The sequence below is a fragment of the Pipistrellus hanaki genome (assembly GCF_964339955.1).
Source record: "Pipistrellus hanaki genome assembly, chromosome: 2".
Classification (NCBI taxonomy): Eukaryota; Metazoa; Chordata; class Mammalia; order Chiroptera; family Vespertilionidae; genus Pipistrellus; species Pipistrellus hanaki.
This window is the reverse complement of record NC_140504.1, coordinates 26,405,805-26,419,834: the sequence shown is the minus strand read 5'-3', so window position 1 is coordinate 26,419,834 and position 14,030 is coordinate 26,405,805. Positions and strand designations below refer to the sequence as shown.

The window sequence follows — 14,030 nt, the reverse complement described above, 5'->3', positions numbered from 1 at the left end:
TAGAAGCATGGTTATCTGGGCAGCTTCACCTGGAAACAGCCTTTTCACACTCCCCAGAGAACCACTTGTCCATTCCAATCACTGTGTGTGTGTGTGTGTGTGTGTGTGTGTGTGAGTGTGTGTGTGTGTGTGTCAGGGGGTGGGTGGGCAGGTGTGAGGGAAGTCAACAAGGAGGAAAATGAGCACATGGGCAGTGAAGTCAGGGTGATGCAGGGAGGAGGCTTGCTTGTCAGTGTAACCTGGGGACAAAGATCATTGGCTAGGAGGGTGGACCCAATAGAAGCTTGAGAAAACTTAGGAATACACATTCCAAAGACAAGGGCATGCTCTCTCTCTTGTTCCTTTTGCTCTGCTCTTGCTTCCTTGCACTCCCCTGTTCCATGGTCCATGCTAGCCTGCCATGAGGCCCTAGGAGCCACATGGCCCAGGACCATGCTGACCCCACACACAATGGACTGCAGCTGGGGACATAAGCTCACCTAGATGCTAGGCTGGACTGGACTGTGCATGCCCAGAACAGAAGCTTGGGGCAATGGCTTTGACCTAAGCCCTGCTGAAGACAGAAGGGGACATTTTCCATGGTGGAACAGAGGGAGATGGGACTTTGGAAACCCAGGGGCTTAATTCCAAAGAATACAGCTTTCCATGAGACCTCATCCTTCCATGGGGGTCTCGGGAAAAATCTTATTTCTGTGGCAGCCCAAGAAGTTACTTCCACCAGCAATAGGGGGAACACAGAGAACACCCCATTAATAACAAGGCTATATTTTAGTTATGTGACAGAACAAAACTCTTCTAAGAACTTTTTCTTTTTAATTTTGGTTCTCCTTTTAAGGGTCCAGATACAAGTTGTTAATACAACTTGCTTAAAACAAATGATAACCTGGCTTCTATAGGAGAAAGAAAGGGGAAAGGCAGGATTCTGACCTGGGTTCGAATCCTATGAGTTCCTAATTCTCTGCATGACCTAGAAGGTGCTAGAACTATCACAGTCACTTTGATAAACTTTGGCTTCTTTACTTACCAGAACATGAACCTTAATACATATGGTCCTTGACTTACAATAGCCTTTGACTTACAAAGTTTTTCAACTTAAAATTGTTTGACTTAGACGTATGGGTTTTTGACTTGATGATGCTGTGAAAACCATATGCATAAATTACATGAGATATTTATACTATTACAAAATAGATGTGGTGTTAGATAATTCTGCCCAATTTATCTGAGCTCTTTGGGCTAATGTAAGTGCTGTAAGCACATTTAAGTTAGTCTAAGCTATGCTAGTCTGTAGGGGAGGTGCATTAAATGCATTTTCAACTTAAGATCATTTCAATTTATGATAGGTTTATCAGGACATAATCCCAACGTAAGATGAGGAACATCTGCACTTAATGTGTTTGTGACAAGTGAGATAATGTATGTGTACATGAAAGCATTGCGAACAATATACTGTACGTTATTTATTAGGGAAGAGCACATGCCACGTACACTTAGTTTTCATGGTAGTTTAAATTTATGTCACAGTCTAGTTAGGTTGTAAATTCAGTTTCTCTTTATGGTTTTTAGCATCCTCTAACTTTAGAGTCAACCTAAAAATTCTGCACCAGGGACTGCCTTTATGTTGTATTTGGCTAAACAGATCTACTTTTTTTTTTTTTTTTTTAGCACTCACTGGCCATTACTAAATTACTAATGACTAAAATCTGGTTAGAATATCATTACAATTATGCAGTAGGTAATACATTCTACGACACCACTGAGGCGTTTGAGAAATAATTTGCTTTCTTAGAATTCAGGTCAAGAGCTGAAACAAAATTATTTATGCATAACCTCAATTTCCCCCCTCTCCAGTACACAGAAAGAACAAATGCACTATGGATTTTCTTTGGAGACGTTTGTGTTTATTATGTTTGCTTTACTTGTTTTTTACATAGGGAACCTTTGTTGGCCTTTAAAATGTAATTTAGCAGTGTAACTGATGGGGTCGGTTTCTTTCTTTCTCTCTCTCTTTTTTTTTTTTTTGCCACCAATAAAACAAATACATATGACAAAATGAATCTGTGCTCATTTCAGCCTGTAAGATTTGTTTTTAAATTATTCTAGTTGCAGTCATGGAGGGGGGGGGGGGGGGGAATGAGATCATTTCTTTCCCGTCCGCCAAAGACAAGCTGTTTTCCCCAGCCCACGTGGACAGCGGAGCCGTCAGTCTAGCGCGCTAGAATGCCAGTCTACCCACTAGCCATCTGCGGGCACCAGTGCATTCACACTCGTGACACTGGATGGGGCGAGAGAGACTCAGAGTGGCATCGCCTGCCCCACCAAGAAGACTGTGCTGACCAAGCAGCTACTACCCCTTGTGTCTGTCCCATCTGCTCACTGGGGAAAAGAAAGATGGGGAAAGAAAGAAAGGGCACTCCAGGGAGGGTAGCTGCTCTCATCCACTTTCTCCATTTGTATACTTTGGGCACCGGATCACACACGCACTCGCATGCACACTCACACACGTGCGCACCCAGCCTCACCCAGTTTCAGGCCGGGACACGTCCACGGCGCACCCCACCCATCCAGCCCCGGGCCCCGCCGCCTCCCCGCACCCTCCGCACTCCACGTGGGCGCAACCGGGCGCCAGGCGGCCCCGCTGCCCGCGCTGCCCCGTGGCGGGAGGGGAGGGGAGGCGCGGCCCGGGGTCGGACGGACAACGCGGGCGTCCAATCCCGCCCGGCACTGCCCTCCCGGAGGGAGGGAGGCGCGGCTCGGACGGGCCCAATGAGCGGGGAGCCCGAGTGGGACTTCCTCCGGGAATCCCGGTGGCGGGGCTGTGGGTGACACGTAAGTTGGGTGGGAGGAGGCAGCGGCTGCCAAGGCTCCGCAGCCCCGTCGAGTGACAGCGGCCCGCCATCCTCCACACCCGGGCGAGCCCCGGGCCCCCCCTGGTCCGCCCGATCCCGGGGGCCGCCTCCTGGAGCCCGGGAGCTTTTGTGGGGCGCGCACCCCCTCTGGGTGGCCGCCGAGCCGCGCGCAGCGGGACCCGCCGCGAGGGGGCGGGGAGCGGCCGGGGCGGGACTGCGAGTGCCGCCGGGGGGCAGTCGGGCCAAAAAAGTGGGGAGCAGGAAACCGATCGGCCGGGACCCCCCGCTCCGAAGTATGCGGAGGGCGCCCCCGCGGGCCCCGGCACCCGCGGAGAGGGAGAGCCAGCCTCCTCGCCAAAGTTTGGCGGCGCCCGCGTCCATGGCTGCGCGCCCCTCGGCGCGCGGGGGCTGAGCGGGCGCCACTTCCCCGTCGGCCCCGCTTTTGCTTTTGTGTCTCGGTCTCCTCCCCGCCCCATGCGGCGCCCCGGCCCCTCCTGCAGCGGCCGCTGCTGAGCGCTCGCTGCCCGGGCGGCGGGAGGAAGGGCCGGCGGCGGCGGGCACGGCCCCGGCGCGCGGTCCGGTCCGGCGGGGACGATGGGCAACGGGATGTGCTCCCGCAAGCAGAAGCGGATCTTCCAGACGCTGCTGCTGCTCACCGTGGTCTTCGGCTTCCTCTACGGCGCGATGCTCTACTACGAGCTGCAGGCGCAGCTGCGGAAAGCCGAGGCGGTGGCGCAGAAGTACCAGCAGCACCAGGAGTCCCTCTCCGCCCAGCTGCAAGGTACGGTGAGCGGGGCGCGCCGGCCGGCGGGCAACTCTGCCCCGAGCCTCCCCCCTGGCTGGGAAAGTGGCTTTGGTGAGCAATTTGGCATTGCGGGGGCCACCTCTGACCTTCCGGGACACCGGAGGCGAGCCCTGCAGGGTCGCTGAGCCCCGAGTGTCACGGGGAGAGGACATCCCCGACGTCCGGGTTCCAAAGGCGGTTCCCTTTGGAATGGGGAGCACCAGCCCCTGGACCCGCTGGGCATCGGATGGGCACACGGACTCCTGTCTTCCAGCTCTTCCCGAAGGCCCGGTACAGTCCAGGCAGGCTAGCCAGCAGCCCTCGCGCCCCTTCTGCCAGCCCATCCCAGCGGGGCATGGTTCCCTGCTTCTAGCCACTGGCTTTTCATTTGAAGTTGTCAGTAACCCCAGGAAATGGGGAGTTTGGCAGAGATTTCTCAAACTGTGCTATTTTTTTTCTCTCTCTCTCCAAGGGAAACTAAGCCCTATCCCAGCAGCCCAAAACGAATGGCCCAGTGCTACCTTTTACCTCTTTGCACACAATGTGCCACAATTGCCTAATCCGCACAGCTTCCAGCTACACGGTAACATTTAGTCTGTCCCGTGAAGGCTGGTTTCTGTTAACTTAGTAGGGTGGACTCTAGAGGTACTGGAAAAGTCCATACTACCACTGTTTGCCATCCTGCAGGTGTGTTTTTGTGGTGGGGAAAAGTGTTTGTTTTCCCGAGTAACATTTAGTTTATCACAGGGGTAGGTATGTGTGTGTGTGTGTGTGTGTGTGGAGATATATATATATATCTATATATCTATATATATATCTCCACACATATATATATACACACACACATATATATATGTATATATATATGTATTTTTTTAATTGATTTTTTTGCAGAGAGGAAGGGAGAGGGACAGAGAGCTAGAAACATTGATGAGAGAGAAACATCGACCAGCTGCTTCATGCACACCCCCTACCAGGGATCTGCCTGCAACCAATGCACATGCCCTTGACCAGAATGGAACCTGGGACCCTTTAGTCTGCAGAACGACGCTCTATCCACTGAGCCAAACCGGTTTCAGCTGTTTGTGTGTGTTTTAAGTTAGCTTTAAGAAGTCCAAGAAGAGAAATACAGTGTTTTCACTTTATCAGACATAGCGAACACAACTTGAGCAAAACCTGCAGAAAGACTGAAAGTTCCATCCTTCTCTTTTGAAATCTCACTTAATGTAAATGTCAGAAACATAAGTAATGCATGACTGTGCAGTAACCACCAAGTTGTCTTCGTAAGAGCATAATCATCCTGTACGTGTATTTTGAAAGCTTTTACTTGTATTTGGGTTAGTTTTCAACACTAACGTAGCCTTCTCTTCAACCAAAATAATAACGAAAAGCTGTGCATAGTGAAATGTTGACAGTCTTTGCTGATAAGGCACCTATAGCTTATTTCATAGTTCTGTGAGGATGCAGGCCGGATGGATGTATCTGTCAGTGTGTCTGTATACAAATATAAAGCAGATGCCTTTCCATTGCTTCAGCTATTTTGAGTGTTTTCTAGTAAAAAAAAAAAATTAAGATGAGTGGAAATGATACACGGCCCATTGCTTGGTCTTTTTTGCTCTTCCCAACTTAGCAGAAAGGAAAGTATTTTTAGCTTCCTGAAGCGACACAGTCACAGACAGTGAAAATATGTGAGCTGGGCTTACTTCAAAAGGAAAAACCTATTTTGGTACAGTCTTAACTTAAAAATTTTTTTAGCTTGTGGACATTTATCCACCAATAATATAGTTGGTATTCAGAGTATGGATATGTATTTATTTACTTGTTCATTTAGATGACACCAGCGGCTTCCCTGTGAAGTTCAGTGCAGTTAGACCGAGGGAACATTTTTCTGTCTGATAGTACAAAGGCAGGGCTGGGTTTTTACACTCGTGGCTGGAAGGGGCTTGTGTGGTGAACTCTGGGAAATTGTCGCCTTGGCCTCTTGCTTTAGGAGACCCGTGAGAGCAGGTGCTGTCATGTTCCTCAGTACGTGCTCAGCACTGCACAGTGCCTGACACTCAGGAGCGGATCAGTATATATTCATTCAGTCAGCCAGTAAAATTATCCAAAGCCGTGGTGAGAACCTTAACCCCAAGCACGTTAGTCTGCTTTCTCGGGCTTCCCTTCCCAGTCTCTGCTTCCGAAAAAAAAACCCCAAAAAACACCAAACACGTAACGGCAACAAAATACTTTGTGCAGGTAGTGCATTTGCCTCAACTGCCAATGTTGAAACTCATTGACCAAGCCCCTGCTTTCTGAGACGTGGCCTTTATTTGTAGCATTCCATTTTGAAAATCAATTTCAATGTCTTTTCTTCTTTTATATGCCTTCTTTCGGTGGTAGTGGGGGTGGGGGTAACACAAGACAGTTAAACTGCCAGCATTGGCTTTGCTGCAGAAGAAAAGATATAGCTGTAGTTAGTTTGCATGGCTTGCCTGATAGTCCATTTCTTAATTTTACTCTTTTGCCATTTCCTCCTAAGCTGTGGTGCTGCAACTATTGTAACATGATTAAGCATGAGGAATTGTTTCCCAAGCAAGCTGCAGTGTATTCTTTTTTATTTTTTTATTTTATTTTATTTTTATTTTTTTAAATATATTTTTTATTGATTTTTTACAGAGAGGAAGCGAGAGAGATAGAGAGCCAGAAATGTCGATGAGAGAGAGAGACATCGACCAGTTGCCTCCTGCACACCCCCTACCGGGGATGTGCCCATAACCAAGATACATGCCCTTGACCGGAATCGAACCCAGGACCTTTCAGTCCGCAGACTGACGCTCTATCCACTGAGCCAAACCGGTTTTGGCTCTTTTTTAAAAATGGATTCCCAGTTGACTTCTGTAGCATTTATTTTGGATTTCACATCTGCAGGCCCCAGAATGAAGCTTTTCTGACGGTATGCAGGTTTGCGTCCCTTTTCCAGTGACAAATGACACTTGACTCAGCGGTGTTGTGTACCACCTGCATTTGTTCTTAGGGCGTTAACCTCTCTATTCTTAAGACTTGTTTAGTTCCCTGAGATCTCTTAATCTGTCTTGGATTAAGATCAGCGTTAATTATGAGTGGCCTTTCGATATAAAAAGCATGACTCTTGAGTCCACCTGGAATGGCTCAGTGGTTGAGTGTCGACCTATGAATCAAGCACATGTCTGGATTTCGGGCTCGATCCCCTGGTTGGGGCGTGCAGGATGTAGCCAATCAATTCTCTCTCTGCAATATAGCAGGTGCTCAATAAATGGATATTTCTATCTCTCTCTACCGTCCTCTCTGAAATGAATGAAAACACATTAAAAAATATATGACTCTTGAAATGTTTCTGTAGTTTGGCCCTATAATCTGAAGGTACACGTTTGTTAAGTGAGCATATTTAGGATATCTTCCCTTTAAGAATGGGCTGTTCTCCAGAGTTTACTTTGAAAGGCGGTTGGTTACCTCTAACACCGAGTGTGTTTTATAATAGAACAGTTCCATCAGGAGGAGATGGTAGGGCGACACGGAGGAAGTGCCAAGCCTAGGCAACCCTATCCCCTCTAAATAGAAATATATCTACGTACTGATCTGCCTGCCGTCCATACTGCGCCTTAATGGTGCCAAGGAGTGGGGCAGAGGTTGCATATTGTTGGCAGAGGCCGTGCTAACAACTTGTGACCAGCCAGCCAGTGTTTCCTTAATCTTTCAAACATGTTTAAGCTCCTTTCAAGTGGGCCGTGCACCCTTTTCTCTGTCCACACACAGTGGTTCTCTCGGCTTTGACTGGCCCTTGGCATTACTTGGGCAGCTCGCAGACCAATCAGATCGCCATCACTGGGGCTGGGGCCCCCTGGCAGTCTCCCCAGATTATTACAACGGCCTGCCAAGTGGAGAGCCACAGCTCCATAATCTTAACACTGAGCCACCTCACACAGGTACTGTACCTGCTTGGCCGCAGACACTTAAGGCTTTTTTTTCTTTTCTTGAGCATGCAATTCGAATTCTAGTCCAGCCACTTTTTATGCGGACGTGGGCCTCATTTTTCTTATCTACTGGAGATTAGAATGACATATTTCATAGGGGTATTGTGAGGGTTAAAATACTTAATCCCTATTAAACTGGTAGCACACCCAGCACATAGTAGGTACTGCTCATTGAAGACAGGTTGTTACTATAGTCACTGTCCCTGTTAGACGTAAGGTATTTTATCTCTTTCTCTTCCCAGGTTTGTCATGGGTAAAATTTTTTTTTTTTTTTTGAAATTCACAAAATTTGTGTTCATAGTGAGCCACCTCCTTTTATTGTATGTAAATGAATGAACATCGAAGGAAACGGGAACTGCCATAAATCTGAGTATTTGACTCTGGAAAAGGGGAGATTTTAAACTTGGAATATGGTTACTGATTAACTCTCCTCTGTGTCATTTCAGATTGGGAGAGGGCGTAACGGCTAGAGGTAGGCAATAACCTTGTGCAATAAGATCTGGGAGTGAGATTTAAGTTCACATGTTTTAAAAGTAGGAGCAGCCCTGGTCTATGTGGCTCCGTTGGTTGGAGTGTTGTCCCATACACCCCAAAGTGGCAGGCTCCATTCCTAATCAGGGCGCATACCCAGTTTTCAGATTCTATCCCTGGTTGGGGTGTGTATGGAAGGCAACTGATTGATGTTTCTCACTCTCACATGATGCTTCTCTCTCCCCCTCTCTGTCTCCCTCCCTTCCTCTCTCTCAAAATCAACAACGAAAAAGTAGGAGCAAGGTGTCCTTCATTCCTAAAATGCTGAATGACATTATTGTAGTGCTTGGTCTTCCCAGTGATGACCTGAAACCAACAAGGAAAGGTTTAGATAGTTTTTTTTTTTTAAAAAATATATATTTTATTGATTTTTATAGAGAGGAAGGGAGAGGGACCGAGAGCTAGAAACGTCAATGAGAGAGAAACATCGACCAGCTGCCTCCTGCACACCCCCCACCGGGGACGTGCCCGCAACCAATGCACATGCCCCTGACCGGATTCGAACCCGGGACCCTTCAGTCTACAGACCGACGCTCTACCACTGAGCCAAACCGGTTTTGGCTAGATAGTTTTCTATGCTCCTGTTCCAGAGAAGTCCAGGGAAGTGTATGGCAACAGTTTAAAATAAAAAAAAACCTTTAGAGTTTCTATGGTTATATTGTTTCTTTTTTTCAGTTAGTTGTCCTTTGCATTGTGTTCTCCTAACAGGCAGGATGGTTTGCTAGCCAGAGCCTGAACACATTTTATTGTAACTGGTTACTTGGTTTTCACCCTACCCTGAATCTGTTTAAAAAAGGAAAAGAGAGCCGAAACTGGTTTGGCTCAAGTGGATAAAGCGCCTGCTTGCGGACTGGAAGTTCCCAGGTTCGATTCCGGTCAAGGGCATGTACTTTGGTTGCGGGCACATCCCTAGTTGGGGGTGTGCAGGAGGCAGATAATCGATGATTCTCTCTCATTGATGTTTCTAACTCTCTATCCCTCTCTCTTCCTCTCTGTGAAAAATCAATAAAATATTTTTTTAAAAATTAAAAAAAAAAAAAAGAAAAGAGAAAAAAAATTAAAAGGAAAGAAAAAGTCTCCTTCAGCTCAGAGCCAGGCTATTTTTTTTTTTTATCCTTCCATCTCCAGTGCCTGGTGCTTGACAATATAGCAGGTGCTCAATAAATAGTAGGTCTGTGACCTTGTGGTATTTTCTCTCTACCAATGAATGGGCTTTATATATGGTGGGCAATTCAGCGTAGTGGATAAGAGCTGAGGAGTCAGCGACTGAATGTGATTTCTTGCTCCCACCCCCAATAGCTGTGTGATCGATCATCTGCAAGTTACTTAACTTCTCTATGACTCGTTTTCATTGGATGTAGTGATCAGGGTAATAGTGCTTATAATAGGTTATCGCAAGGATCAGTAGTGTTAATCAGTATAAAATTCTTAGAAGGCTGTAGTCTGTACTTCGGACTATTGGGGAACCTCATGTACCTTAGAATAGTTCACAGACCTCAGTAATGTAAATCCACAGGGGTGGGCAGAGTGTTGAAGGTTTTACTCATTTTCAAGTGCAAAGTTAGATAGTATCTAGTAAGAAAACATTTTCACTGAAGTACATCTTGCAGTTACAAGGAGTTGCTTATCAAGCTGTTTTTGTTTAATTCTGTTGTGTTTTAAAAAATAGAACAGATACTCTCTCTCTCTTCCATTTTATGGGAGGAGGCAAACTAATTTTTGAAGGCCTTGCTTTTCGGCAAGGCTGAAAAAAAAAAAAAAAAAAAAAAGAACAGAAATACTTTCTGGGCTCAGTAGTTTTTATTTGTATGCAAAACTCTGCCTTAAAATCCATTTCCTGAATAAAAGAGAAAAAACTTCTAGACACTTTTTGAAAAATGTCCTCAAATATGCATTCTGTTGAATATATGTATGTAACTTGCAGAAATATTTGATTCCACACATTGCATCTGCCTTAAGTCATCCCCGTAAATGGGAACAGGGCACTATTGGTTGACATGTAAGATAATGTAAGAAAATCGCTCATTATCCGTGAGCCTTTAGCTTAAGTACCAGGAGGGCTGAAAACCTTACCTTGAAATTATATTTTAAAAAAAATTCTCCTGCTTTTCCAAATGCAGTTTCTTATAGAACTGAGGCACAAAGGCATGGGTTTCAGTGACTTTAGGAATGAGTGAACTGGAATTGAGGAAGTGACGACGGAAGCTTCCGGGGACCAAAATACCAAGGATTTGAGAGAAATCTGAAGTGGGGAGAGAGAAAAGGGGACTAACACCAGTGCATGATTTACCAGCATTGAGACATTCTTGCTCACATCACTCTGCCCTGAAAGGAAACGGGGATCAATGGAAGGAGAGTGGGTTTGGCATCAGACACAGTGTGAATGCACTTCTGGTGTTTGCCGGTAGAATGACCTTGACCTCTCTGAACTTCAGTTTCTTCATATTTAATTGGGGATGACAATGACTGTCTTGCACACTTGTATGGGTTAGAAATAATACACTTAAAAGTGCACAACATGAATGCTGGAGCGAATAACAGCAGCAATTATTGGGTGACCAGGTCTGCTGTTGCTGGATTACTATCTGTGGTTAATTGGCTATCGTTTGCTATAACTAGTACAGCTATTTTCAACCTTTTTCATCTCATGGCACATGCAACTGATCGCTGAAATTCTGCCCCAAACCAAAAAATAATTATGTTTTTTGTCATTCTGCCAAAAAATAGGTATAATTTTGATTTTCACACTGGGAGGCTATTATTGTGTTGGCTGCTGTCAGGTGTTTTTTTTTTTTTTTTTCTTTCTTTTTTCTTTCTTTCTTTCTTTTTTTTTTTTTATGACAATCTAAGGGAAAAGAGGTCTGTGCCCCTGACTAAACCATAGTGAGGTATTGTATGTTTATTTGTAAATCTTAGTATTACTTTTCAGAGAGGGAGGAAGGGAAAGAGAAACTTTGGTTGGTTGCCTCCTGCAAGGTCCCTACCAGGGACTGAGCTCACATCTGGGGCATGTGCCCTCCCCTGGGATCGAACTGGCAACCTTTTGGTGCAAGGGACATGCCCAACCAACTAAGCCACAAGTATTGGGTGTTTTAAAAATCCCTGCGGCACACGGGTTGAAAATCATTCTGTCCTTTCCATTGTTTTGACCCTTTGGGGGAGAAAGAAAAAGATCTGAAAGCGCTTTACATAGTTGCAAGTAAGAGTTGCTGTTTTCATTTTGACCACTGAATGTTGTTATTTTACCATTCAGAACAAAGTGTTTTTACTCCTTTTGCCAGTCAGCAGTTTGTGGGTTTTTGGCTTTGTTAGGAGTGAAAGTTTTATATGTAATGTAACTTTATTTTTATTTTTTTTAAAAAACATATTTTATTGATTTTTACAGAGAGAAGGGGAGAAGGATAGAGAGTTAGAAACATCAATCAGCTGCTTCCTGCACACACCCCACTGGGGATGTGCCTGCAACCAAGGTACATGTCCTTGACCGGAATCGACCCCGGGACCCTTCAGTCCGCAGGCTGATGCTCTATCCACTGAGCCAAACCAGTTAGGGCTGTAATGTAACTTTATTATAAAATGGCAAACTATATTGTCCTCCTAAGCTGCTGTTACTTGAAGTGGCTCTATTAAGATAAAATTTTAAAATTTATTTGAAGGAATTAAATGATTTTAAGTACATAGCGTTTATTGATTGTCTACTGTGGTCAGGTACAGGCTTTTTCTCATTTAATAGTGACACAGGCACTTTAATGAGAATGAGCAATCCGAGGCTCAGAGAGGTTAACCTGCCAGTATCAAGGTCAAATCCAACGAAACAGTTTAGAACCATAATGTGACTTCCTAGCTCATGTTCTTTCCTCAGTACTTACTCCATTGACCTAAAAAATTAACTTAGTGTCTCATGACAGTATTGCTGGTTTTGAGAAAGTAGGTTAGGTGAGTCATATGAGGATTCAAGATAAAATTTAGATCAGAAGTAACAGGTGGGATTATTTGATTTCCAGAGTGTAGGACTTTTGCTTCTGTTATGAAAGATGATTTTGGATGATACTGAGTCGGTTTCAGGCGGCATACGGATCATACAATTAAAAACCGACCTTTTGAATTCCCTTTTTGAGTGTTCTTGACAAATTAAGTAGAAACTCTCAATTTGATTCTAGAACCCCTCCCCTAGATAGAGCTGCTCATTTTTGTTGTTGTTGTTGTTTTTTTTTTTTTTTTTTTCAAAGAGAACAGATTTCAGGGAGCCAACACCTGATGACTAGAATTTAATAATTGTTTTATTGCACGTAGCTTTTACAGTTACCATCCACGAATGCCATGTAAGTCAAATTTTTCATTTATAATATACTAGCGTAAAGTTTCCTTTTTTAGAAGTTTATTGTAGGGGGAGGTGGGAAATGCAGGTTTTGTGGGCCTGAAGTAAGAACTCATGTTGGGAGTACCTGCGTGAACAGCATTAGCTGTTCAGGTCTGATATGAACACGGCATCTTACAGTTAAGAAAACAGTCCTAAAGCTGAAGAGTCACTTACCATGTGTCTCAGGCACCCTGACTTCCAGTACAACATGGCACTCCGCTTGGTGCTCTGCTCTCTCTGGACAGACAGGCAGCACCCAGGCATCCAGGACAGAAGTGGGAGGTGCTATTTTTAACAATGCTGTGTCTCTCTGAATGGCATATTTGTGCTCTTTGCTTTTATTGGCCTGGGAGTGCTTATCCAGAGGACATGTCAGTCATTGCCCTTCACTAATAAGCCTCGCTAAATAGGCTCATAGCCTGGAGGGACGTGGGCAGGAAATAAATTGCTTTTTATAACAGTGTGACATTTAAAAATATATATCTATATTGCTTTAACAACTTTTCGTATATAAAATGTCACAATATGATAGTGAATAAAAAAGGAACAGATACACTGTCATTCTGCAGAGTAAGGCATAATGGAACATTTGAATGGCACCATTTCTTTTCCTTTGAGAGCAAGCGAATTTAAGAAAAATCTATAATTATTTTAAGAGAGATAAACATTGCTTTTTCCCATTTTGCATCCCACTTAAGCCCCTTTATGAAGAGTTTTTGTTACAAACAAACAAAAATCTACAAATTAAAGTATTTCAGAGAGCTTTGGCATTGCTTGGATGCTCTGGACAACAGCTTGAGACTATAATATCAATATTCTAAACACATTAAAATTGAGTAGCTGATAATTACTTGATTATCTAGTTTGGTTAGTATAAGACAGTTTATCAAGTTTTACATTATTAGGATTTAATAATATGAATCTATAATTTCTATTATATCAATCTCCAGTGGTCAGCAAACTGTGGCTTGAGAGCCACATGCGGCTCTTTGGCTCCTTGAGTGTGATTCTTCCACAAAATCCCATATGCAGACTTGTAGGTACAGTGTGATTGAAACTTGCCCAGAAGTCAATTTTAGGCTTTCAAAAGAAATTTCAATCGTTGTACTGTTGGTATTTGGCTCTGTTGACATTAATGAGTTTGCCGACCACTGTCTTAACCTATGAACAAACATTTCAAGGGGATTTTTAAAAGGACTTTATATCCATTTTAAAGGTTTGAAGCTATTAAAACATGTTAAATTGTACTGATGTCACACATCACTTTTATTAGAAGATGAAAAATAAATTCTCTTTGCTATATAGGTGAGCATCAGCTCAAAATCCAGAACTCATCTAAGTTTGATCTGGGTGTGGTTGAAGCTCCTTGGGCTTAATTTCTCCAGCATAGTTCCTCTTCATCTGCAGGCCTGTGAAACTAAGGTGTCCAGTATTCTGACCTTGAAACAACCAACATACAACGGGGTGGGGGGAGAGGAGTGGGGGACAGGCGTAAGATGCCGCCATATTCTTGT

The 14,030-nt window shown here is 44.5% G+C and overlaps 1 protein-coding gene across 4 annotated transcripts in view; it reads left to right on the top strand.

The window, feature by feature from the left end:
- The first annotated feature begins 2,858 nt into the window (after window positions 1-2,858).
- Window positions 2,859-14,030, top strand: part of GOLIM4 (golgi integral membrane protein 4) — an 80,148-nt gene continuing 68,976 nt past the window's right edge. Inside the window, exon 1 of one of the 4 annotated variants that reach the window (XM_084874125.1) lies at window positions 2,859-3,630. In XM_084874125.1, the coding sequence (XP_084730251.1) occupies window positions 3,444-3,630 (187 nt within the window). In that variant the 5' untranslated portion in view covers window positions 2,859-3,443. The remainder of the gene's footprint in view (window positions 3,631-14,030) is intronic. The other 3 variants (XM_084874124.1, XM_084874123.1, XM_084874122.1) reach the window with 3 other exon arrangements.